A 27,166-nucleotide genomic window follows, 5' to 3' on the forward strand; every position below is an offset into this window, starting at 1 on the left:
AAACCATAATTCAACAAGTGAAAGTAGACTCCTGATCCCCTAAATTAAAGTTAAAAACGGATTTCCCCGTCATCATTAATTCTCTAAAATTATTTCAATATAGATTATATTAAATAAGGATGATATCCTAAAATTTGATAAAAATTTATTCGGAAAATGCCCCTAAAATTTTCTAAAATTAGTAATTTCTTGCTTTATTATTTATTTTAACTAGTATTATATCATCATGGATGGGAGTATTGTTTTAAGGGATAATTGTATAGAATGACAAACTTATAATCTAAAATAAATGGAGTAACTACTATTTGATTTAATTGTGCCCTATAGCAAACGTTTGCCAGTCGCCTAATTCTCGCTCGCCACTCTCCCTTTCTTGCTTGCTCCCTCTGTGCTCGCCTCTCTCGCTTTATACAGCATAATTGTATAAATTGCGTTTCTGTTTGTATAAAGCGAGAGAAAATTGTATATACACATGCAAATACATATATATTTGTCCTATACACTTATAATTATATAATAAAAATATTCCTCTGCCCAGTTCTCTTTTGCCTTTCTCTCTTTCTCGTTTTATACAAACACAGATTATACAATATAATGTAAAATTATGTTTGTATAATGTATAATTTATGTTTGTATAAAGCGAAAGAAAATTGTATATATACATGCAAATATATATATATATATTCGTCTTATACACTTATAATTATACAATACAAATATTCCCCTGCCCAGTTCTCTTTTGCCTTTCTCTCTTTCTCGTTTTATACAAACATAGATTATACAAATATAATGTATAATTTATGTTTGTATAATATTTAATTTATGTTTGTATAAAGTGAAAGAGAGAGCGATATACAAATATTTTTGTCAATGATTTATACAAATGAGAGGCTAACAACAATTTATACAAATGGCCTGCCAGCAAAATTATACAAATCTGAAGAGGAGCCAACGAATTATACAATTGCTTCTTTTTGTATATATGTATAGCAAAATAGACATAACTTTCAATTGTATATGTATAACGAATTATAAATATATATGTTTGCTATGAAGCGCAATTATGCAAACTTTGCTATAACATACAAATATGATTTTTTTGTTTGCTATATGTGTGAAAGTTGCTCTTGTTTTAATTTATAGATTAAGATGATTTACAAAAATTATTTATTAGCATTATAAGTCTAATTTGGTAATTAAGGACAAAACTATATATATAAAAATGAGTTAAATAAACTCATTTTGTAATTTTGTATTACAGCCTTCCTTCGTTAACCTCGAGCAGAATCTCCGGAGATGAGCATTCCAACCGGAGAAGTCGCCGGAGAGGACTTGTTTGCACTGGCAACTGCAGCCGCCGATGACCTTTATAACTTTCGCGACAACTATTTCCGCTTAACTTCGGAGGAGAGAGACTCCAAATTGCAAAGCCAATCTGATCTAGCTCTTCAAATCCTCGATAAAATTCCTATCGGTAAACTCTCTGTATTATTCAAGCTAACTTCTGCTGAAGTAGTAGGAATTGCGTTGAGTTCGGATTGTGTTTGTGATAAATTTCTGCAGAAAAGAGGAAATTGCCACTTCAACGTGCAACCTATGAGTATCTAAGAGGGAAAATACTGGATGCAGTTCCTGTGTATAAGAAGGAAGCTGAGGATCATCTGTCTAAAGCTGTGAGTGAAAGATAAAATACAGAAAACTAACTGGATGTCCTAAATATGCTTTGTTATTGAGTTAGTAGCATTGTTATTTGAAGTGTTTGTCGATTTGTTCGTTTTAGGTTAAGTTGAATCCATCTCTTGTGGATGCTTGGCTGTGTCTGGGTAATTGCATTTGGAAGAAAGGAGATTTAAATGCAGCTAAAAACTGCTTTACGTTTGCTCTTGGCAAGGTGGTTTATGCTGCTGCTACATTTGTTACTATAAGATTTTAATAGTGAACTATTATATAAAAGGTGTACACATATAATGTTTCCATTTGTTGATGTTTTCAGGGTCCAAATAAGAAGATTCTATGTCAACTATCAATGCTTGAAAGGAAACTGTCTCATGGTGAATATTGCTTTATGCTATGAGTTTTTTTGTTCCTTAACGAGCATCATAAGTACATATATATTAGTCCTTTTCTTTTGATAAGGTATATATGTATACTAGTACTGAATAGTGAATAGGAGGAAATGTGACCATATGAAGGATTTCTTTTACCGAGTGACCAAACCTAATGAAGTTGGGTACAACCATATAGAACTTCAAACTGAATGATTTATTATGTATACTTCCTGTTTCTTTTTTGAGGTCTCCAACATATTATTAATGCTGAGGAATACAATAGTACCTGTTTCACACACACACACACACAAAGTTCTACGATGTATTATTTAGCATTAAATAAATGGTAGACTAGAATTCTCCCTTGGAGTGTTTACTTGATTGTTTGATGTTATTGTATGTTTGTTGAGTCTTGTATGATCCTGTGCCATCTTGGTACTTTATCAATAAAACTTTGACTTTATCAAAAAAAGGAAGACTAGAACTTTTCCTTTCCAAAGATGGGGACATGATATCATGTAAGGAACTTTAAATTCTAAATAGAAATTCAAGCCAATGTGGTCAGACTTGTGCGATTTGCTAGGAACCCACAAATATCACCAACCTGATGTCTAGAGAAATTGAGGCATCCATAATGATGATATCTTCCAATACCTAATTTTAAGGGCTGTATTTGCACTTAATGGGGTTGTATGGAGAAAAATATAACCTTATGGAATCAGTTTGTTGAATAAGTCAAACTGAAAGTAGGTGTGGTAAATATCAGATTGTGGCTTGATAAGTTGCAGGATAATGGAACACCAAAACAAAATTTATTCAATCTAGAACAAAGATGTAGAATCTAGAAGAAACTTTAATGATTCGGAGACTGTCAGAGTTACTGAGTCACTAGAAGAGCTGACACCGGATGAAAACCCAAAGGATTCAGAATTGTGGAGAACAACAGAGGAAAGAATTATTCTATATAGTTGTGCTATCAGAGCTTCTGAGGAATGAAGTCAGTGATAATGTTTAAGGACCATTAAAAATGCTAGGGATAGCAAAATTTCCAATAAAATTGGTTTTTCTTTTGGATGAATAGATTTACTGAGGCATGTTTAACACATTACAACGTGCAAAGAAGATTATTCAATCTCTGTAGTGGGTGTTGCTTTTGGGAAGACTATCGAACATGTGAGACATCTATTGCATAGAAGGTGTACATGGCAAATCTGGTGTATGTTCTGGAATCTTTATGGGACTCAGTGAGTGTGGCTGGCAGTTAAATCAAATAGACCAGTTGGCAGGGGCAGAAATTAAGGAAAGATCAGAGTCAGATATGAAGAACAATTCCCTTATGAGTTATGTCAATCATGGACATTTTGACTAGAAAGAAACCAGACGTTTTGCAGGGAAAACAGAATACATTCTTTTCTTGATTTAAAAAAATTGTGCTGCTGCAATGTGACAATTTTCATCCTTGGAGTTTTCTCTTCTGATTCTTCCTTAGAAAATCTCTTAACTTCAGTATGATCATATAATTTCATATTTCATCAACAGTAAAACCTGAAATGTCATTTACATAGATGTTACTGTAATTTCTGCCTGAGATTTCTATTCTACATGTTCTTTTGAGTCTTAATACAAGTGGACACCACTAAGTTACCCGTTTCAAAAAAAAAATACGAATGGACACCACTTCTATCCCTCTGTTCTACTCTCCAAACTGATCAACCACTCTACTTCGAAATTTCTACCTTTTAGAGTATTTATCTTAATCTTGAAGTATTAGAGTAAAGACTGTATATTTAATCTTTCTTGTCTGTATTTTTGCTTATGGTGAAAGGTTAACATCTTCGCTGGCATTTCTTTTCCTAAGAAGGCTGATCATACTTTGTTCATCTATATTTACTTTGCAGATGCTGAAAATCCAGAAGAAATTGTTGATGAAAGCATCAAACATGCCAGGGAAGCAATCACTTTGGATGTCAAGGATGGATATTCTTGGTGTAAGGAATCTAGTTTAAAGGAGACACTTCCTTAATTCTGAGCTCTACATCCCTTAGATATGTTGTTACGACCATTCTTTGTTCAACCACTGTCTACTTCTTTATTCACCTTTGACCTAGTGCTTGTCAATGATATTAAGTCCATGTTTGCCTTGCTCTAAAACATGTTATAGCTTAGAAGTAAAATGTAGTTTCTATACACACTCAATAATTAAGGCATGGCAACAAAGTAGATTTAGTACTTATACATTTAGAGTGCATGCTACACAAAAAAAGAAAAAAGAAAAAAAAAAGAGTGCATGCTACAATTCACTTTTCACCTTAGGTTACTTCAGCACCATGCACGGCTAAAGTTCTGCTAGACTCATACTCTAACTGATTCCGTATGGATTTCTCCGGATAGATGAACCATGATTCACATTTAATGCATCCAAATTCAAGTTTCTTCAATGGGCTTTTATCTGCCTTTTTTTTTATTGACGAGTATGGCTTCCATCGTTTTTTAACAGATAACCTAGGAAATGCATTTCTCATTTCTTTTTTTGTGACTGGATCATGGGACCACAGCAAGCTTCTACAGTCATTAAAAGCGTACCAGAATGCTGTAAGTATGCATTTGCCGATTTGACTTCTATAAAGCTTATCTTAAACGCAATGTCTCTTGGAGTCTGCACCTGTCCTGTTATAATCTTGCTCATGAACTTCAGGTTTATTGGCTGTATGTTGAGCATTTTAAGTCCGTTATGCTCTATGTTTTATTTAGTAACTTGGAACCTCTTCTAATTCTGGACCCTTTTCAGGAGAGAGATGAAAAAATGAAGTCAAATCCTGATCTGTACTACAGTTGTGCCACTGTAAGCCTTATAACTTCTCAATTCTGATTTATTCTATTGTATAGTAATTTAGTGTGAGATTCTTTGATAACATCTCAGAAACATTATAGCAAAAGCGGCCTTTCTAGTCTCACTTGTTATCCGTTAGAAGTTTGGTTGTGGTTGCAACTGATTGCCTCATTCCTAAACAAGTTGGGGTCAGCTATATGTATAAAGGAAAGAAAATTAGATGGGAAAGTATCCCATAATGAGATTTTACAAGCTGGAAAGCTAGATTTTCTTTTTCAGTTTTGCCTTCTGTCCATCAGCTCTCTACCTCCCAATTTAGGGGTAAGGTCTCGTACCCCACTTAATCCGGGTATGTTGTTGTTGCCTTCTGTCCATCAGCAGTACCCCCTTAGTCCATTTTAGTTGTGGAATTAATGCCTCTTTATGACCACGGTTCTATCGGAAACAACCTCTCTACCTTCACGAGGTAGTGGTAAGGCTTGCATACACTCTACCCTCCCAGACCCCACTTGTTGGATTTCACTTGGTGTGGTGTTGTTGTATGACCATGGTTCTATTTTGCGTTTGAGATATAAGTAGAATGCCAATTGAACTGATCCAGAAAAAAAGGTGTATTAATTAATTAATTTCTCAAAAAATCCAAGTAATGAAATGTCGATTTGGGAGGGTACCTGAAACTTTATAATAAAGACAAAAATTAGTTGATGCAGGGACCTTCATCAGCAAAGAGATCTGTCAATTCAGGGAATGTGATGGAACTTCGAGATGAGGGGAAAACATAATGTGATGTCAACTCATTTAACCCTTCTTTTTTCCTTCTTGAATCCTATCACCTTTTTCACTGTAGGAACACTTTAGCATTTTAAGAGAATATTTCTTCAAAGAACCCCCTTCAAATGATATTTTAATGTATGCATCTATCAATGGGGTGCATAGTTGATGTAGTTTCAAGAAAACCATCAAAATGCATATATCTGCAACTTCAAATGCTTATGTTGGAATTAAAACGAACGAATTGCCAATTATTAACTAGTCCACTCCATTTTCCTCACTAAATCGGTGACTCTTCATGAATAGGGTGCGTAAGTGATTTATTATAAATATATGCAGATATTAACTCTCACTTCATCTTTTTCCTCTTCTCGTTATGCTTAGAATTGGATTTATTAAGATCTACAAATCTATACAAAGTTCTCTCTGCTTATTAAGATCTTAATATTTTTAGTGGCTTGGGCATTATATGCATAGTCATACAAAATTAGAAGCCTATTTAAAGAAGCTTATTTTTCTTCCTTTTTAAAACTAATGTCTGCATGCACAATGATGTCTAAAATGTTATTATATGCATAGTCATACAAAATTAGAAGCCTATTTAAAGAAGCTTATTTTTCTTCCTTTTTAAAACTAATGTCTGCATGCACAATGATGTCTAAAATGTTGTCTTCACTTTCCTCTCCAAATCATTTACAATTAATGCTTGGTTGAATATGATTTGATTCTTAAGGTGAACAAATATCTGGAGAATTATGAGAGGGCCCTTACTGGATTTGAAGCTGCTGCATTAATGGATCCTGGTCTTAGTGCTATGGAGGATGCACGAATGATAGTTCTGCTTCTTGATAAATTAGACTATTTGCTTCGGGTGAGATTCTTTGTTGTGGCTAGATTGCATAAAGTATATCCAGTGATTCTTTGTTTTATTTTGGCAAGCATTTAGGAAATCATGGCTGACAGCACTAGAGTCATAAGGAAATATCTGAAGATTTATGATAGGACACTTACTGTTCATCTAATTTTTATTGTCTGAGATGTAAAGTGTGTGAGTTGTAAAATCATCCAAATAGAACCTTTTTCAGAACCAAAAAAGAAGAAGGGATTTGATAAAATTTCAATGCATTTAAACAGAGTCTTGTCCCTGATATGGAACACACGAGTGATACTTTTGCAGCTTATGATACCTGACTTGCAGATTATAAAACAAAATATCTCCTTTTACTGATGCAATAAAACGTCTCATATGTCAGTCTTTTAGATGCTGTGTCTAATTAACAATTTCTAGTTAATGGTAGTGAGGGGAGACAAATTTATCATGTTAAATTTGTATGACAAGAAAGTCCCAAAAGATTATTTTTCCTTTCAAACATTATTGTGGATCCGTTCAATGCTTGGGGGAACTGAGAAATTAGTTGATGCTAGGATTCTGTTTATACTTTGATGCTACAAAGGTCGAGTTAGAAACCTTAATAAGGTTGCACCAAATTCAATGAATATATTCTCCAATTTGAATGTTTGTCTTTTTGAGCTAGTTGATAGGTGAAAGCAGTTCAGGAGAAACGGGAAATTACTAGCAAAATAGTCAATTAATTAGAGATAGCATAAGGCTTGATGATATACCAGTGCCAGAGAAGGGGTTTTAGCATTCAAGATACTACGAGTACTTGAGACAAATCAATGAAGAATTGACCTTTTCTTACATTTGACCTGCTGATCAATCCAGTTCATCCACTTAATGGGTTTATTTAGTCCGTATTCATGTACTAGTTGTACTGGAAGGTATTTCTTCCAAAATTAGTTGTTTCTTCCTCAGCTCTTCCATGTTTTCGAGCAATGTAGAGGAGTTCTTACAAAAGGAAAAAAAGAAGTGTACAATTCTGAATTTGTTTGTGTCAATCACTTCTGTTTGGTGCATAGAACATCTGTTGTGCATGCCACTTGAAGAATGTTGAATGATTTGGTCATATCTCCCAGGGTCAGACTAAGGCTAAGCGGCTTTCTTCCCTATCATCATCGCTTGCTACAGTTGATTGTAAGGATTTATTTTAATCTACTTAGTTAGCAAAAGAGTTTGATGTTTGATCAAACCTCATTATGGATGAAGGTTTAACCAAAGAACTTCCTGCAGTGAGTCATTCATACAAAAGAGCAACCATGGATCTCCTATCTGAAGGTCTTAATAAAGGAATTGCAGTCACAGGGAAAGTTTGGTTCTTTGCTAAGAAAGAGAGTGTAGCTCCATTGTAAGTTACCTTGATTTCTATGAACCTAGAGCAATTCATTGTTTTATCACTTTGCTCATTATTTATCTCCTTTGTAAATGAAATGGCATTATTAACTGGTTTTCAAACTTTTATCTTATATTCTGCAGGTGCTACGTGCTATCTGATTCCAACCACACGTGTTATGTAATTACGGTGTATGGTATTCGCAATGATGCTGTAAGTCGTCCTTCTGGAGCTGTTTAATGTCTCTTATCATGGTTCTTTGTTTGTGTTACTCAATTCATGAGAAAAGGGGATCTTGTTACGAAACTGAAGAAACAGATTAAGCAACCAACACTTTTTTTGTTTTCATGTCCCTGTTTGTGCTTAACAGCAGCAGTAGCAATACGCTTGATAAATAGTATGGTTTTTCTCATCTCATTTTTCCTACTTGAAAGAAGAATTATAGGAAGTGTAGATACCGTACTCAAAAATACCTTAGCCTCAATAGAAGATAATAATGTGATGTCGTTGAATCAACCATGAGCCCGAACAGTCTATGTCATTGACTGCCTCCTGTAGTAGTATCATTAATATTAGAGCACTGCCATATAAGCTTTTCATTTTCTGCATCACACATCTTCAAGAAGAAATGTTTCTTTTCCATTCCTTATAAGACATGTTCTTTGCATTCATGTAAATAAGTGAATGAATCATTCAAGGTCTGAGTTTGCCCCACATTTCAATCTGACCTCAGATTTGATACAGTGAATACATTCATTAGTTCTTTGGAAGTGTTGCTTACTTCAAAATTGTCACCATATCACCTTCTCTGTCCTGTGTTGACAAAGAACAAACTGATGTGACTAATTGAATTGAACTTTATCTAATGTATTAATTTTGAAAATGAGAGTTGGTGAACGTAGAAATAACCATGACTATGCTGTTTTACCTAGACTTATCGAAGTAATTAGCCACTTTTGGATTGATTTGATCCTTTTGCCAAGGTCCCATAAGTTATCACTTCATTCAAGTGCAATATACTCTTATTGACAGATTAAAGAAGGAGATCAAGTCACCTTATTGGAGCCTTTCTACCGTTTTGTTGATTTTTCTTGGAAAGGGAAGGTAATCTCCTATTGTCATGTTATTTATGTTATACTGCACTTGTTGCAACTTGACCATATACTTTGGATATCTCAAAATTTCTTGTTTCTAGCTTGCGAAAATCATTGTATTTACTTCTTTATAATTATTTTTTAATCAGTAAAATATTAACATTTTATTTATGAGATCACCAGCATATATAATCCTAGTTAGTTACAAGGAACATTGTTGTATTTATCGTGAACCTCACTTTAACTACAAAATAAGCACAGAGAATTCATATGTAGGATTTGACCCAACTCAGATAAAATAGCCCATGTCAACGCTGGTGATAAAATGTCATATCAGTTTCTTCCTAGCAGGTTTTATACTCTTGTTTAGCGTTCATGTTGAATTCAAACTCTCATTTACCCGTTCAACTCGCCAGCGAACTCCTGCTTTATGTTTCCTCTTCCATCTGAGGTCCATGTTATCCACATTTCCTTGCCAACCCAGTCCACCATACCTGACCCGACCACCCCACATCTATACTCATGTTCCTCCTTGTTCACACCTTCTGCCGGCGTGGCTGCATTGTGGAAATTTTTGCAGCATATGAAACTGTTAAAAGCACAAATTTCCAATCAGCTGTGGATTACCTTAATTCTAATAACCAATTACTAGAACTAGAAAGAAAGATAAAACAAAAGCAAGGATTACTGAGTTTGATATCTTTGTTTAAGCTCTTGTATAATTATCCTTCTCCAGCTAGGGGATAATATTGCCAACCTTACCAGCAATTAGGAGTAAGAGAACCCATTGGAAAGTCATTCTGTTTTTTGACTTCATCTTGAATGGAAGCAAAAACCAACTTGTATTTTAATAGAGGGAATATGAACGGTTAATTCAAGCAATTCTTGGAGGACTAGTTTTTTGTGCATTGTGGAATGAAGATTGCCTTAAGGCTGGAAGTTTTTCATTTAGTCTGTGCTAGACTTTTGTCTTTTACATGTTCAAACCTCATCCTCATGAAGTTACTTGTTAATTTTGACCCTACAGCACTACCAGTTCAAATCAGTGCGAGTGGATTTTGTGGAACAACTTCTTGTAAATGGAAAATACTTGTCTTCTCATCATGCAGTTCGTACGTCAATCTATGCACAACACAAGGCATGAATCATAATCTTCTCTTGTAAATGTAAGCTACCAAGAAAAATTTGGCAATTTCTTCACTATGAATTGTTTCTCTTGTAAATACTGATATGTGCAAAACAGCTGATCAGAATTTTTGAGTGCTTGTTCAACTACCCACCCAAGCAAATGTACTGGTTTCTTTTGGTCTGTCATGTCTCTGTTCGTCCTCTTAAGTCTTCTACACTTTCTTGTATTCTTGTCTAATGGCTCTATCTCATGTGAAAGACGTTCTTTTTATTTTTCTTCTCATTTTTGAAATCGATGACATAGGATCTCTTCTGCTTTGTCATTTATATGTATTGTGAACTAATCATTGTGTTTCCTTCAGCAGGATTTTGGATGATATGTTTTCCATGGAGAGGGAACTCCTCACATGTTATATTTCCACTTTCAAACACTAGTTTTATCACTTGAATGTGAATAAAGAAAAAAAAAAGAGGAAGAAAAGTTTTGATATCGAACTAGGTGTGGGGTTTAATGATCTAATTGCACATATTTCAACTGACAAAGTAGTTTGTGGAACTTGAAGAGAGTATTGTTTTAGCATATGTAGCTAATCGTATAGTCTATCATATAGTTTTGGGAGCTTATATAGCGAGTCAATTTAAAACAAGGTTGATGTTTAATTAATTCTTACTCTCCTCTCTACATTTAATTTTCTTGGGGTTGTATTACCAGTTAACGACTGCACATTTAGATCATGAGCCTTTATTCGTTGGCAGACATCTAGTAGAAAAATTAGATCTCAGATTGACATCTTGATACGTAGCAATTCTGGCATGAGGAGAAGAGCTATCTTCTTGCTCGACGTGCCTGCTATTCACCAGCACAGGAGGTGATAGTGATACCGGAGAAAATTACTCAATTTTATTGTAATAGCTTACAAAGTAGCAGAACTTTAAATTAGTATGTCAAAATGCATTTAAGCAGTCACACGGAATAAAGAATCATACAAAGAGACCAACTCTATACATACATGTAAACCTAGATGTGTTTCATTAACTTGCATACAATTCATAATGTGATCCAATGGAAAGCTAGTATCAACAAGCTAGTATCAACAGAGACAACTAACGAATCGAAACCCCTGTTGAGAATGACTCAAAATATACTGCAGAAGCAGACAGACAAAAAACTATCATTGCTGGTAATAGCCACTCTGGTGGGGAGGAAGATGATATGGAGAAGGGACGGTATAAGGAGGTCGAGGCATAGAACCTTGTTGCTGCAGAGGTGCAGGTTGCTGAGGAGGTGCATTATAGTAGGGACCCCGCCACCCCGGATATGCAGGTTGGCCATACTCATGGTTCGGTGGAGGCTGTTGTTGATGTTGAGTTGGTGGACCTGGAGCTTGCAAGTTGTAAGGCGGTGGAGGCTGCTGCTGTGGAGCACCATAAGGTGGTGGATTTTGAGTATAACCAGGCATTGCAGGCTGATGAGGGGGTTGGTAAGTAGGAGCCGGAGGTCGAACAGCATTGGGAATATTCGCGGGGTCTGCTGGTGGTTGGGGATTGGATCTTGTAACCTGATGAGACTGAGCAGCAGAAGGATAATTATAGCCATTTGAACCTTTATTCTCCTGAAAACTAAGACCTGACATTTGTCTCTGCACGTCATCCATCATTTCCCGGCACTGCATGTTTCTTGTCATCACAAAATCACTGCCCTGTTGCTTTACATTTGTGATCGCATCCTGTTTAACCCATGAAAGGAGAATGTCAATTCGTCATTCTTCAGTCGAAGGGCAGAGGAATGTGAATCCCAGCACAGACACACACACACACCCTTTCTCAAACAGATGAATAATTCCATACCTGAAGTGTAACATAGAACTTCAATCCCTCGTTGATATTCTCCTTTATTTCTTGATATTTTGAAATGGCAGCTTCGATTTGCTTATAGGTTCGCTCACGGGATGCTGTAACATTGAGCGAATAAAAATTAACTAATACTGCTGGAAATAGAAATCAACATTGGACAAAAATTAATAGCAAGAACAACATTTGATAGTAAGCATATCAGACATCTATAGTTATATTTGGGTTGAACATGGTTCATTGTTCCTTTGGTATTGGTTGCTACAAATGGAAGCAGCAAGCTTCTACTCTTCCTGACTCATTGACAACAATATCGAGGCCTTTGCCTTAATTCCATAGCCTCCTGGTGTCCCTGGCTTCCGAAATGTGTAGGGTGCACAAGGAATTCCGCTCATCCAGGTAACATCACTTTTGGGTCATTACATTTCTGCACTTCTCATCTTGCTAAATAAGAATACTAAATTGGTCTTTCTGCTAATTGACATTTTGTTAGCCAGTAGTGAAAAAGTCTTGCTTGTTAGTAACTTCTCGATGGTATATTAGAATACTAAGTTGGTCTTTCAATATGGTAAAGCTTCACTCATAAATGAAGAAAAACAGACACCCTAGTGCACCAACCAGAGCTTCCCGCATCCTGTCCTGCAAATGTGATAATAAAATATGGAAACAGATCTATATATGGGTGTGACAGCAGTTCACCATGTTCCTGGGGAAACTAGACTTGCAAAAACAAGTGACTGCGACCTACTTCTATACAGAACTTGTTTATTAATGCCACAGCCCACAGGGCACCATAAAAATTAAAGCTTCAACATGCTTCAGGAGTACCCCTGAAAGATAGTGCAGATACCTTTATAATCCTCAAGATTGAAAGTAGAAGCAAAGTCCACATTTTGAGCCTGCAAATGAAAAATATTATTAGAGAGCACTCAAAGATATACATGGAAATAATAAAGTCATAGTAAGTTGGTCTTTCTAGAAGTGGGATTTTTTATGTCCTTCAGCCATCAATAGGGCTTCAGTTTTACACAAAGATTCTCAAATACTAAGCATTGTTTATCACCCCTAGGAACAGATTAGAACAAAGCAGTGCACTACAAACCCCATAAGAAACACCATTGCAATCAAGTAGTAGATCATCTATTATCTCCTTGACCCTTCCCCTTTTCGAACAATCTCCTTAATAGCTTCGCAAGTTTTCTTTGATAAGGTAGATAATTTCATTAGTAAAATTCCATACAACAGGCAAAAGGGATTACAATATAGAAGCAAACATATCCTGCTTCCCTCACTTAGTTTCAACCAAATATTATCCCCACTTCTCAAAATCAGAAGAAGAAAATATCAAGAATGCAAAGGAAAATCCTAATTTCATTTTAACAAGATACTACTCCAAATATCAATCCAGATGCATAAAATATTGGAAGAAATGCAAAATGTGGCATTGGACTAGAATGTGCAATACGTGCAATCATAAATTCACCAGGTTAATGCCCCTCTAGAATAGTCATGATATTAAAAGCTTAAGGCAGATGCTTCAGCATCTGAAAGAAAAGAGCAGTAAAAAGTGAAATCCCAGAAATTTAAACTTTATATCAGACCTGAATCTGCAGCAACAATTGTTCTTGTGCCTCAAGGTTCTTGGAAATTTCTTCACAAATATGATCATATTTCGCGATCTCCTTTCTGAAAAGATCCTCGTGGGAGCCAGTGGATGTCATCAGCTTAGGAAGTATATCATCCTGTGCAATACCCCACAATATAAATGTAAAGCTGGATCCCACAAATCCTGGATCAGTGAGCAAAGAAGCAGAACAAATACCAAGAAAAAGCACCTTTCCTATGGAAACAAAAATGTTTGACCAAGACAAAGTGCAATTCATTTTCGGTGACCTGTTGTCAATGGATGACGATTAAAGAGCAACCACTAAACCCAGTTAGGAAATAGTGTTAACCTTACGTGTTTGCTTCTTTAAGGCTAATGCTATCTTTCATGTGCAATGGAGGAATCTCTTTGACTTCCTAAGCTCCAAAAGGAAATTGAGCTGTGAGACCACATCTATAGACTTGAAATGAAAAGAAGTCATGATACACTATGATGCCCCCAGAAGGACCATGCACATAAGAATTAGCAACACCAAGAGCAATTTTACTATTAGACAATGAATAGCGAATCACTGCCAGACAACCAAATGCAGTGTGGTCTTTCTTTCTTTGTTTTTGGTTATTAAGCAAATGCAAGGACAAGGATTAATTTACCAGTCCATAATACTTTAAGCAAACATTTATTCTGCTCAGTTTGGTGCAAGCTTATGTGACTTGTACCATGATAAGTACTATCAAGTAGCAGACAAAATAAGACCTCTTACGTGTGAACTAGCAAATGACCTTTGTTTCCGCTTCTTTCAAAGAATTCAAAAGATCATACCTATTTAACAATCCTATGAACAAAATAAGTACATACTTAATAACTATGTACATAAGCTAAAAGTTCTGAACTTGAAAATATGTCCACCTCTTTAGAATTAGAAGTCAAAAGTTATACTGCATAAGGTAAAAGTGGCTATGTTATCATACCTTCCTCTTCATTTCTTTCAGCATATCTTCAAGCCCTGCACGCTGAGCGCCAAGACCTTCTAATTGTCTCTGCAAATATAAGCACCAAAAACTTGAAAGAGTCTGTGGAGGCAGTTATTTCTTTAATTTTTTATGAAGTTTGTAGAAACAATTATTATGACTGCAACTTAAAGAATGTTCATCCAATAAACAAAATATCCCCCAAATATATCCAACAGAAGTCAGGAACCTTGTCTTCCACAGTCCATTTATTCAATCTTCTTTTTATTTTTGACCGGTTTAGGGTAAGTATATTGATTAACAGCACAAGTGAGCGCTGGAGAATATGCACAGTTAGCATCATCGCAACTTGTATAAAGTGCTAAAAAATTCGGTCATGGCTTCAACATCATTAAAAGAAGCTGTATTGCACCAAAAAGATGGTGTAGAAATACATTTGTATTTCACTATACTAGCAGTTCTTTTCTTCTCTCAAAAATAAAAATGTCTTGTGTTCCTTACCTTCCAGATGGACCACCAAATAAATTCAACCTTTTTTCATCAAGCCATAACTTAGGCGTTAATCAGGCTTGTTATTAAGCTTTCTTTTCTAGTGTTGCTACTTATGGTGAATCTTCATGTTTCCTTTTTGTGTATTCACTAATATAGTATTCTTTTAATACACCAAAACTTGCAACATAAATTTTTGCATGGTGTCTCTGTAGGAAAAAGGTACTTGATTATGTCTTATAAGTAATTAGACAATTTTCAAACTGAAAGTAGCTTTGCCTTTTAAAACAAGACATGCAGGTGCTGTATACTTTCTTTTAATAAATAGGTTACATTAACCGGAAACGTTCTTTAGTAAACATCACTAGTGAAGTGTTTTCAAGACAATATTCTTTAGCTACTCTAGAAACGCATATTCTATAGCTGCTCTAGAAACACGACTGCAACATAACCCATGATAAAGGATACAGCAAGAACAGTAACACACATGTAGCCTCGTTAACTCGTCTTACCAAGCTCTGCTTCAGAGCTCCCGCAATGGCATCTTCATTGGCATCCAATGACATGATTGGTCTTGCCAAGGTTGGAAGAGCAGATTCAATCTATCATAGAGAAAGTGCCAGGTTAGGTTATGCTTCAGCTAGCTACTTGGGGAGATATAAAAGTAATATCACATTGTAAGCAATGACTTTAACTATGAACTTCTTCTCCAACTGTAACATGGCATACACATACAAGATACAACATACTAAAGAGGAGGCACTTCAGTGTTGTGTAGTTGAAATCAAATATCTAAGAATCTAAATATAGTTATTTTAACCATTTAAAATATGAATGACAGCATATATTTTTTTTTAAAAATTGGGAGTAACAGAAACAAAAACAAAAGCAGCCTGGTGCACTAATTTCCCGCTATGCGCGGGGTCCCGTGAATGGCAGCATATATTAACTACATGTCAAACAAATCACTAAGCTCTCTCAAATCCCAATGTCACAAGTTGTCGAAAAGATCTTATTTTGATAGCTCATAATGTGACGAATATCCTAAGAATACCCACTAATATTATGTCTATTTACAGAACACACAGCGTAGAACGTCAGAATTCTTATCTACATATCTTGATGAGTGAAATTCGTGACGGAGCTAAATACACATTACATGGCTAGTTATCTAAAATAAGGTTTCACAAAGAATCTAAATGCTCAGTAAATACATACTGGACGGCGGTCAAGGATCGACATTAGTGCTGCATGATCCCTCACTGATCGTTCAATCCTGGTATCACTCTCTGCAGCTTGCTTCAAGTTACCTGCAAACCTGTTTAACCTATCCTGTAGGTTCTTTGTAAGAGTACTAGATTGAGGTCTTGTCCATCGTGTTCCAAATTGACTTCTAAATTGAGCATCTTCTGTTGCTTCTTTTTGCAAAAGCTCCTCAGTTTGGATCAGTAATTCCTGGTTCACCCTCTTCAGATCATTGAGCTGCTGTAGCTCAGCTTCTAAACCAGCTGGACCACCACAAATTTGAACTGCATCTACATCTTCTTTTAAGGCCATGGGTAGAGTTAAGTTTCCCTCCAATGCAAGAATAGAATCAGGCAAGTCCATTTCCTTTAGCTTTACTCGAGCTAGCTCACTTCCCTGTTGCAATCTCTCAGCTTGAGCCCGAATGACGTCATCAACCATTTCGGTGTACCTGGACAGAGCTTTAGCACTGTTATCAGGAACAAGACTGGCAAACATCTTCTCCTTGCTTGCGTCCAGAACATCATTCATTGGCATAGGTTTGACCATCGCAAATGCTGGAAGAGGAGGCAGGGAACTGGCTTGTGGAACTCTCATGAGGTATACTCTATCATTCTCCTTCACAGCTCTCGCCAAGTTTTGATTTAAATTAGCATCTAGCTTATTAATTGCATCCAAGAGCTGCTGTGCTGCTCCTTTTGATGATGTTTTTTTGGCCTCTGACAATGCACTAATTCCACTCTTCAACCTCGCAATTTCCTCTGCAATTTCTTCTTTCTCATGGAGCTCCATACCGTACCTATAGCAGGCCTCAGCATAAAATAAGGCAGCCTTTAGCTGAACATGAGCCAGCCAACCCTTGTCAAAGTGGTAGGTTAAAGGTGCAACATTTAATGCTGCCAAGGCTTCCTCATAATAAATCCCTACCTGTAATCATATGTGCAAACTCATTTTAAAACCAAATGTTGCATTTATTAATGCAAAGAGAAACTTCATCATCTTACATAAAAATAACAGACCAGCCAGAAAATGTCATGGCCTACATAATATCAAGAATGATTTTTTAATTATAATCAAATATCGGGAAATGTATTTGCTGAATCCTATGCAAGAGGGGTGTTTGTTATCTACCATACAATTAAATAAAAAGTTAACTCGACTAAACTACAGAGAATATGCAGTGGCAAAAGCTGAAACAAATAAGGTACTATAACCAATAGACAACCTGTCTTGAAATCTTTGCACAGACTCCAGGTGTGCTTCCCTTGGCAATAGTATTCTCAAAAACACACTCCTGAGCCTGCGCTAGCATGAGTCTTTCCAACATCCCAGCACATTCCACTGACATGTCAACTGTGGTGGAGGTACCCATTGATGCCTTCATTGCCACATTGTCTCTCAGGAAGGCGAATGCCCCAGCTGCAGCAATGAAGGAATGTGATGCCTGCCTTCGCCCCTCCACTGCGGATCGATCCAAACTCAATCCCATCTGACTGTGCACTGCCCCTAGATTGAACAAAACTGCAGCTTTCTCTGTGGCAAAAAAAAAAGGCTATATAAATAATATACCAAGATGATATTAACTAAGCTTAGATTTGACTTCTGTAAGTTTGTAAGGTCACCATATTATATAGAGAAGGTACAAGTTTGAATTTTAACAACAATTTAGATATTGGCATGAAACTAATCATTTAATACCTTTGCCCTGTTTGGTTTTGAAGCTCCTACTTATTTAATCACTGTTTTCTGTTATACGAGATTTTGTGATCAAATCCAATGGTCAGTTACTCCTCGAAAAATATTAACTTTTGCAACTGACCATATAGTTTCAATGACACTGATTGATTATAGTCACCTACCTAATACCAGCTTTTCTAAACAGTCATTCATTTTCCAGATCCCAAACCAAACAGGACCAGCCTCCAAATGATGCATTGCACTATTTTTTATCTATTACCTTCTGCATCAGTTAATTAAAATCTTGATCTTGTTAAAGTTTTTACATCTCTGGAGCAAATTCGGACGTTATTCCAAAATCCAACTCCACGATACTCAATGCATTTTGAAATGAAAATTAGACCAGTGTATGTTAGCAGCTCAAAATCAAGAGCAAAGCAATTCTCAGTTGTACTTCACGTATCACCTATTGTACGCATAATTTCAAGTCCAATCAAATAAAAAAGTTGAATTCAATACCTAGATGAATGTTCTGCTGCACAGCTTTCTGCTTGATCTTGAAAGTATCGTACCAAGTAAAATACACAGAATTGATGTGATCCTTATCAGGTGATATAGGGAAGCGAGATTCAACAGCGCAGAGGGCTTTACAGTAATTTTGTAACATGTCACGGCGAGCAGGTAGCGAATCGGCGGGAACACGTTCGATTTCGGAACGGTACTGTTTGATAGTTTGGAGATCATCTTCGAGGTTTTGAGCTTCGCGTTCGGAGTAGTTGAAAACGATGTAGTTTCGTAATGGACGATAGAGATCGAGTGATACGGTTTTCTTCTCGAAGATCGCCAGCATGACGTTGGCCGACGACGACGGCGACGCCATGTTTTCCGGTTAACTTTTTGTAGTATTGATGATTTGCAACGAATATGGAGTTCTGTATTTGTTGTATGAAGAAGAAGAAAATGAGAGCTTCGGCGAAAAATCCCAAGCGTGTATTTTGGTGCGTATTATTTCGAGGGAAGTATTGAAAACATTACACGTAAATTAATATTTTGTCTTAAAAACATCTTTTTAGCTGATTAATTGAATTTAAATATACTTTTAATTTTATAACATGAGTGAAATATATATATAATTTTTTATTAAAAATTTCATGCTCCTACAAGAGATTGAGACTACTTGATATGTCATGTGACAGATCGGGAAGTATCTAAGTTTAGTTATTCAAGCAGAAGAGTGTTTTTAAGATTGTTAATAGCTTGGGGGACGAAACTTATAATTTACGTAAGGTTCAGGGGGAGGGGGTTAAGGGTTCATTTGATATGAGAGAGAATTAATTTGGGTATTAATTTCAAGACAAGTTTATCTCATATTTGATTGAGATAAATTTGGGATTGTAGTGTAATTTTTATTTCACATTAAGGATGAAATAATAATTTTGGGCATAACTAATTCTGAAATGACGTGTTTTGCAACTAAATGAGCCCTAAATTTACTAATTTGGATTGTATCTAGCTTTAATTATCTTATTATTATTTCTTTCTCTCTCATTATTTTCAGCATGACTACATTACTTGAACAGATAATCAATCAAAAATAATTTATCTATATTCATGAGATAAGAATAAGAATATGAACATATTCATTTTCATAAACTTCAATTTGTAGAATTACATCAGGTATATTATTGTTACAGTAAGCTCTCCATAGTTTGTATCATGCTTGTTAGTATGTTTCTTCTAAGTATAAAATTAACACATTAAATATAATATTTAGGTTATTTTATCTAAGAGAGTATGAAATAATTAATATTCTCATTATTTATTTGTTTTATTTTATTTTTCAACTTTCTTTTTAAAAAACTTTATTCTTTTTTGTGTGACAATTCTATAATTTTAACTATAACATATTTGAACACCACCAGATAAAAAGAGATCTCACTATATTTTACATAATTTTTAATTTAAAACAACTTAAAATAAAAATTATTTTTTAAGTAAAATAAAACAAATAAATTGAAACACAAAAATTATGTAACAAGACTTTAATTTTTTATCTTGCTTTTTTCCTTTTTCTATATATACCCCCAATTCCTCCATTTTATCTCTCTTACACAATTTGGGCATCTCCTATCAACGAGTCAAAGCTCGTCTCCCTTTTCAACAAATCTTCTCATTTTTCTCCTTTTCTGGTTCCTCAGGTATGTTGATCTGGAAACTCCAGCTATTTTAATATCCCTTGGCCTTTTTCTTGTTGTTGTATACTCTTTTTTGGTGAATTTTATGTGAGGTTACTAGCATTTCTAGGGTTTTGTTCTGTTGCTTCTATTTATGTTGAAAATCTATACTTTTTTGATGAATTTTATTTGGTGAGGTTACTTGTATCCTAGGGTTTTATTCTGTTGCTTCTGTTTACGTTGAAAATCTATACTTTTTTGGTGAATTTATTTGGTGAGGTTACTAGCATTCTAGGGTTTTGTCATGTTACTTTAGTTTTGGTTGAATATCTCGTTAAATTTTAGTCTAGGAAGCTTGATTTGTCCTCAAATCGTATAGTGCTGAGATGGGTTTTGTTCTGGAGCTTTTCAATTTCTCGTTACTTTTAGTCTAAGAAGCGTGATTTGTCCTCAAATTGAATAATGCTGAGGTGGGTTTGGAAACGCTATCTAGTTCAAAATTCCTTGTCTTTTTTCTTGTTTGGTCTATTCTTTTTGGTGAGGTTACTAGCATTCTATAGTTTTGTTCTGTTGCTTCAATTTACAGTGAAATTTTTGTTAATTTCAGTCTAAAATGCTTGATTTGTCCTCAAATCGAATAGTACTGAGATGGATTTTGTTCTATTGCTTCAATTTACATTGAATAGCTTGTTACTTTTAGTCTAAGAAGCGTAATTTGTCCTCAAATTGAATAATGCTGAGGTGGGTTTGGAGTGTAAAAACGCTACCTAATTCAAAATTCCTTGTCCTTTTGCTTGTTTGTTCTATTCTTTTTGGTGAGGTTACTAGCATTCTAGAGCTTTCAATTTACAGTGAAAATATTGTTAATTTTAGTCCAAGAAGCTTGATGTGTCCTCAAATCGGATAGTACTGAGATGGGTTTGTTCTGTTGCTTCAATTTACATTGAAAAGCTCGTTAATTTTAGTCTAAGAAGCTTGATTTGTCCTCAAATCGGATAGTACTGAGGTGGGTCTGGATTGTAAAAATGCCAGTTTTTTCCAAAATTCCTTGTCCCTTTTCTTATTTGTTGCATACTTTTTGGTGAGGCTACTAGCATTCTAGGGTTTTGTTCTGTTGCCTCAATTTACATTGAAAATCTCGTTAATTTTAGTCTAAGAAGTTTGATTTGTCCACAAATCAAATAGTACTGAGGTGGGTTTTGTTCTGTAGCTTCAATTTATGTTGAAAAGCTCGTTAATTTTAGTCTAAGAAGCTTGATTTGTCCTCAAATATAGTACTGGGGTGGGTTTTTTTCTGTTGCTTCAGTTTATGTTGAAAAGCTCGTTAGTTTTTGTCTAAGAAGCTTGATTTGTCCTCAAATTGGATAGTACTGAGGTGGGTCTGGATTGTAAAAACGCCAGCTGCTTCCAAATTCCTTGTCCTTTTCTTGTTGTTTACTTTTTTTGGTGAATTTTATTTGGCGAGGTTACTAGCTTTCCAGGGTTTTATTCTGTTGCCTTGGGTTGAAAATCTCTTTATTTTAGGTCTAAGAAGCTTGATTTGTCCCCAAATTGAATAGTAGTGAGGTGGGTATCTAAATCAGGAGGGACAAAGTTCTACATGAAATTAATTTTAATCAGGGTGTAGTTCTTTTTATTGACGAAGCTAAGGCAGGACAGGTATCTAATGCTTTAGAAACCGATAGGGAAACTTCCTCTGCTCCTTTGCCCACCCCAAATCCATGTTTCTCTATACTGGGAAGCACGAACATCAAATTTCATGCTGCCTATACTTTTCACAATCAACTTTGACACAACATTGATTCATATATGACAGCCATATAGCTATGTATCTACTTGTATCTTTTATATTTGGACTATTGGCACCACTAGTTTTGAAGTGTGGTTTTTCGTAATAGAAAACATTTTATTTTAGGTGATGCACTTCACTATATTGTTTGTGATGTTAGACCCGTAAAGCTAACAAAGTATATCCCATTTGCCCTTCATTAATAGTTACCAATTTATTTCTTGAATGGGTACTACTTGCTACTTCTTTAGTTTTATGTTTAGAGCATACAGAGAAATAATATCATGTCCTCATAATTTTTCAAATTTACATGCCAATCCATGTCCATGTGCAACATAATGCTAGTATGATGTAGTCTTGCTTAGCTTCTAAATGCGCATAAAAATGTTGCTCAGTTCTTAGAAGGTTTGCCTTGTAGAAGGTTAAAAGGTTTTCCAACATTAATTGGAAGCGACAGGTTGGTTCTCTACAGATGCGCATACATTATATAACAGTAAATCTTCCCCAAAACCTAAGGCACCAAGTCAAGTTATGTTTCACCTTTTATAGCTCTTCTTTTACCCAAAAGTCCAGGCAATCATTGCTAAACCCACATACAACTAATAACTGACCAGGGTTCCAACAATGCAATCAAAATTCAGAGTCTCGTCAAAAAAATTGAATTTATACCTGAATGTCAAAAAACTAGAAGTTCAAAACATACAGAAGTAGACAGCGCTGAGACAGAATTACAACTATAACATGCTGTTACAAGAAATTCTTGTAGGGACACAACCTTTGCAGAAGACCAAATTTCATCTTGATGAAAACAATGCCCCCTATTAGGATTCAAAGAAAAATTCTAAATTAATTATCTACAGCAAGAGACAAGGAAGCTCTCTCATAAACTTATTTTGAGTTGAAGATTCAATAAAAATGTCTTCTATTATATATAAATAGGTAAACTCAATATCTTGATAGAATAAGTGAGGAAAACTAACCCCATCAACTGCCCCCAAGGCCTAGCTTGAGTGGCAAAAGGTGGAGGATATGTGGCTTAGGTCGCAAGTTCAAGTCCCACACCATGCAAAGCGAAGCCTGGTATTTAAGTGGAGAAGGGTAGAGGGGCGGGCCCATTATCCACCGAGTTTAGAAGGTTGTGATTGGTCCAAAGGGTGGGTCACAGACGGATTTCTCAGTTATAAAAAAAAAAAAACTAACCCCATCAATTTATAGTAATCAATTAAGAAAAAAAGTATATCAGTCCATTAATAAAGGATGTTATATTGTCAAGAAACTTACTGTTCGAATTGCAAATGGCCATTGAATAGTTGTCTCTTTAATCATGAAAAACAATTGATTCATATTGTTTAGGTGTGCAAAAGTTGTATAACCTCTTTTTTTCTTTTTTTTTTGGAAATGCAGATTCTTTGGGGAAGTTGGTAGGGGGGCAATTTGAGCTAGAGATTGGACTTTTGGCTATCTGTTTCTTTGTTATAAGGTTAGAGACCTGTTTCAGTTTGCAATTCTATTTTTTTTTTTCGTCTTTGCACCCGTCAATTGTAACTTCATTTGAGAATGGTCTTGGAGAGGTTACATGGAGTTTGTCTAGTTGATTAAGAAATAAAATCTGAAAGTAGTTAGAACCTGCTTATGATAGCTTGGTTTGTTATTTTGGTCTAGGCTCATGGTCCAATGGAGTGTTGTTCTTTTTTACTGTTTTGAAAAGCAGTCTTATTTAAGCTTCTCATCGATCTGTTTCATGTATAGTCTGTGTTTTTAATTCAATAAGTCTATCATAGATAATTGTTATGCTTACTTTTAAATTTTAGCATCTGATTGATGAATTCTTTAGTGCTAATTAGCTAGATAGAGACGCAAATAAGTGTAAACCAATGACAATGATGAATATTGAAATATATTGTGTTGCATAATTATTAGTGCTTGGCTTGGTGGTTGGTAACTTTTAATGTTTGCAAATATTTGCCATATATGTATTCAGCGTTATGCTCAAATAATGAGAAACAATATGTTACTTAAAGGACATAATTAGTCTAATTGCTCCTAGATATGAGATTAGAGCCTGTGACATATCTGGTTTGATAAAATATTACAGTAACAAATTATTTTCCCATATCATTAATGAATCTGGATTCCTGGTTTGATACCATATTGCAGTTAAATTTTATTTATGGCCTGAAGTCCTTTGTGAATCATTTTCCTAAATCGTCCACATTTCTTACTGTCCCTTGGGTAGGTCTACTTTGGTTAATAGCCTATCACATATGCATGCTCAAACTCTCTGCATGGGCATTTGCCTTTAAATTGATCATCCTTTGTTCAATCTGAAGTAAATTTACTCTCTCATACAAACAAACAAGCTCTCATTAATGGTGGATATTAGTGGTGGAAGAACTAACATTGTTTCCTTTCTCTTCTTTGAGATGCACTTCTGGTCATCATCATACCAAAATGCAGAGATTTGTTTGTCTCTTACATCTGGATGGATGCCAAGAAGTTTATGCAGTTGGTCGAGGAGAAAAAGAAGAGAGCTCTTGAGAAGAAAGAAGGCCACTTGAAATGGGAGCAAAAACTTGAAGCTTCAGCTAATTTGAAGTCTGATGCTGAAGCTGGAGAGAAAACCAAGGCAGCTAAGCATAAAAGGAAGTCTGACTCGGGGTCTGATAGTGGGAGTGACACTGACAGTGAATATGAAAAGAAAAAATCCACGAGAAAGTCCCATAAGAAACACAGGAAGCACCATAGCTCAGATTTGGTTGATTTGGATAGGAAGGACAAGAAATCCAAGCGGAAGCCAAAGAGAAGGTCCTCTGATTCCGGTGATGATAGCTGTAGGGAATATGATGGTGATTCAGAAGAAGAGAGAAGAAGAAAGAAGCGGGGCCACAAGAAGCATAGGCATCATGATAGATACTCTGATTATAATTCCTCCGACTCTTCAGATGATGAAGACGTGGGAAGAAAACACCATTCAAAGCATCACAAACATCATCGACGATCACAACCGAATGGATCAGAGTCTTCCAGTGATGATGACCATGTTGCAGCTAGGAAACGAAGCAACACAAAGCATCATAAACGCCGTGGAAGGTTGGACTCAGATGCTTCTGTCTCTTCTAGCGATGGAGAAAAAGTGAACCATAGTAATCACGGGAAACATAAGAAACGTCATCACAAACCCCATAGTCACGACTCAAGGTCTTCGGATCCTGAAGATTTTAGGCATGAGAGAAGTAGATTCTTAGGTAAATCCTCTGATGAGAATGAGGAATTAGATAGAAAAGATAAGCACAGAAAGAATCATCATCGACATGGTCATCACCGTCATCACCATTCCAACCATGCGCATCGCCGCTCAGTTGAAGTGTCGAAGGACAACCATCAACCTCATGACAAAAAGGAAAGAAATGGCGAGCGAGTGGACCATACTTCTGAGGTGCTCAAGGAAAGTGATAACAGTGGTGCTCGTGTGATTCAAAATGCTTAGGATGCTACCTAATTCATGTTAATTTTCCATTTTGTGGAGACGTAAATGTCCATTGCGAATAACAGTTGGACTGTAATATTCATGGGGTCTAAACCCCAAATTTCCTACTGTTGAATCTTTAAACTGATCAGCACATTTGTGCTACTAATGATTCTGCTGTTTATTAACTGAATGACATCTTGTTGCTAAACTGTTCTCTTTATGTTTAACAGCAGGCTGGTCAAGTCACATATTAATGTAAAAGGTGGATTATGAACAGGTAAACTTCTGGTTGGTCAGTTTGCAATCTGAGGTGGTGTCATGTGATGTTGTATAGACAATATAATTGACTTCACCTAGATCTAAAGATGACAACTGATGGCTTTATAGATGATATATCTTAGACCTTTCACTTGATTGAATGACATGTGAAATACCCTTGTGAATTCATTTATTGTATTGAAGTATTTGACTGCCATGCTAAATGATTGTCGTGAAAGAAAAAAAAATTGGTGACAAAAGTTGCTACTATACTTTTAACACCGATTCATATAGGCTCTAGTGAGAACGAGAGCTGCCACAGTTACTAACTTTAAGTGGCAATATATAAGCTTTAGCAGCATCTACAATTGCCAATAATGTTATCTGGGGGACAAACATAAGCTTTAGCGGCGACTATACTTGCCACTTATACCTATTTATATAACGGATAGTATGGTAGGCCACAAATTGGGAGAAGTTGCACCTACATTACATTTTAAAGGATTGCATCTCATCGTTACTATTATTAAAAAATCTAGATGCTTATGATTCAATAGTAGGAGACAAACCTTATGCTAAAGACGAAAAAAAAAAAAAGTATATGCCTTAGGTGAACATATATCAATGTGTGCACTTTTAGCGTCGACTGATGAAGATTTAGCACGAATAGACTTGCATCTAATATTTACCTTTAGTGGCGGCTATTATGAGCTGTGGCGGCGATAATAGTTGCCACTAATAGATATTTTTGGCGACGAACAGACTTGCATCTAATATTTATCTTTAGTGGCGACTATTATGAACTTTAGCAGCGATCTTAGTTGCTGCTAATACACACTTTTAGCGACGAATAGAATTGCATCTAATATTTACTTTTAGTGGCAACTGTTATAAGCTTTAGCGGCGATAATAGTTGCCACTAATAAATACTTTTAGCGACGAATAGGCTTGCATCTAGTATTGACCTTTAGTGGCGACTATTATGAGCTTTAACGGCGACTAGAGTTGCATTTAAATATTCCTTTAGTGGCGACTAGTATGAGCTTTCGCGGCGACACTAGCTGCCACTAATACTAATTTTTAGTGGCATTTATTTTGAGCTTTAGCGGCGACAAAACAATTGTCGATACTCCATCAGTAATGCCTCTCTTTCAATTATCATAAGCAATCTAACAAAACAACAACAATAACGTCTTAATCCCAAATAAGTTAGGGTCGTGAACTATCCTTTTTAATTAACCCTCTTGCGTCGCTTTTGGATTTGTCAGTCAACCTGGCATGTCAACATTGAGATTCCTCATTGAGGTACACTTAGTAATCCTCTCATGAGAAAAAACTATTATAATCCACTCACGTTTCATGTGCCATAACTTTTGAAAGAGTAAATGCTAAAACAAAACTATGAGAAATTAATTAATCTTCTTGATCATTTCAAGTCTGTAAAAAATAAGTACTTTTAGTTTCAATCATATATTTAACTTACTTCGCCCATTATATTTGATTGAAACTGAGAAAGTCCCCAAATCCTATAATGG

At 35.6% G+C, this 27,166-nt stretch overlaps 3 protein-coding genes across 4 annotated transcripts; 2 read left to right on the forward strand and 1 right to left on the reverse strand.

The window, feature by feature from the left end:
- The first annotated feature begins 1,214 nt into the window (after nt 1–1,214).
- On the forward strand, nt 1,215–10,222 carry LOC125821388 (uncharacterized). The gene is made up of 13 exons (XM_049500801.1): nt 1,215–1,474; nt 1,564–1,673; nt 1,781–1,891; nt 1,994–2,051; nt 3,947–4,036; nt 4,546–4,640; nt 4,837–4,890; nt 6,383–6,520; nt 7,627–7,684; nt 7,781–7,895; nt 8,024–8,093; nt 8,913–8,984; nt 10,002–10,222. Exons 1-13 carry the CDS (start codon nt 1,297–1,299, stop codon nt 10,116–10,118), a joined length of 1,266 nt encoding a protein of 421 aa, XP_049356758.1. The 5' UTR covers nt 1,215–1,296; the 3' UTR covers nt 10,119–10,222.
- Nucleotides 10,223–11,225: 1,003 nt separating this feature from the next.
- Nucleotides 11,226–18,900, reverse strand: LOC125821378 (vacuolar-sorting protein BRO1). Its single transcript, XM_049500789.1, has 9 exons — nt 18,461–18,900; nt 17,490–17,797; nt 16,238–17,191; nt 15,532–15,621; nt 14,531–14,599; nt 13,555–13,695; nt 12,804–12,852; nt 11,951–12,054; nt 11,226–11,829 (listed from the first exon to the last, which is right to left on the reverse strand). The coding sequence occupies exons 1-9, from the start codon at nt 18,819–18,821 to the stop codon at nt 11,275–11,277; spliced, it is 2,631 nt and encodes an 876-aa protein (XP_049356746.1). The 5' UTR covers nt 18,822–18,900; the 3' UTR covers nt 11,226–11,274.
- Nucleotides 18,901–20,038: 1,138 nt separating this feature from the next.
- LOC125821494 (uncharacterized) lies at nt 20,039–25,563 on the forward strand. 2 transcript variants are annotated; one of them, XM_049500913.1, is made up of 3 exons: nt 20,039–20,139; nt 23,309–23,384; nt 24,328–25,563. In XM_049500913.1, exon 3 carries the CDS (start codon nt 24,387–24,389, stop codon nt 25,389–25,391), a length of 1,005 nt encoding a protein of 334 aa, XP_049356870.1. In that variant the 5' UTR covers nt 20,039–20,139; nt 23,309–23,384; nt 24,328–24,386; the 3' UTR covers nt 25,392–25,563. The 2 variants fall into 2 exon arrangements, with proteins under 2 accessions (XP_049356870.1, XP_049356871.1); XM_049500914.1 differs by having other exon boundaries at nt 20,052–20,139; nt 24,362–25,563.
- Nucleotides 25,564–27,166: the final 1,603 nt, after the last annotated feature.

This window comes from Solanum verrucosum, unplaced genomic scaffold (genome assembly GCF_900185275.1).
Source record: "Solanum verrucosum unplaced genomic scaffold, falcon-dt-bn FXZP01000217.1, whole genome shotgun sequence".
NCBI lineage: Eukaryota > Viridiplantae > Streptophyta > Magnoliopsida > Solanales > Solanaceae > Solanum > Solanum verrucosum.

What these genes read in the sequence shown, in the direction of transcription:
- LOC125821388 (XM_049500801.1), top strand. Translation starts at nt 1,297, where the DNA reads ATGAGCATTCCAACCGGAGAAGTCGCCGGAGAGGACTTGTTTGCACTG. An exon ending in TGAAAGGAAACTGTCTCATG is followed by an intron (nt 2,052 to 3,946) that starts GTGAATATTGCT and finishes TTTACTTTGCAG; the next exon opens with ATGCTGAAAATCCAGAAGAA. An exon ending in TGTACTACAGTTGTGCCACT is followed by an intron (nt 4,891 to 6,382) that starts GTAAGCCTTATA and finishes TTGATTCTTAAG; the next exon opens with GTGAACAAATATCTGGAGAA.
- LOC125821378 (XM_049500789.1), bottom strand. Translation starts at nt 18,821, where the DNA reads ATGGCGTCGCCGTCGTCGTCGGCCAACGTCATGCTGGCGATCTTCGAG. An exon ending in CGATCCTTGACCGCCGTCCA is followed by an intron (nt 15,622 to 16,237) that starts GTATGTATTTAC and finishes TCTCTATGATAG; the next exon opens with ATTGAATCTGCTCTTCCAAC. An exon ending in AGTTCTATGTTACACTTCAG is followed by an intron (nt 11,830 to 11,950) that starts GTATGGAATTAT and finishes TGGGTTAAACAG; the next exon opens with GATGCGATCACAAATGTAAA.
- LOC125821494 (XM_049500913.1), top strand. Translation starts at nt 24,387, where the DNA reads ATGGATGCCAAGAAGTTTATGCAGTTGGTCGAGGAGAAAAAGAAGAGA.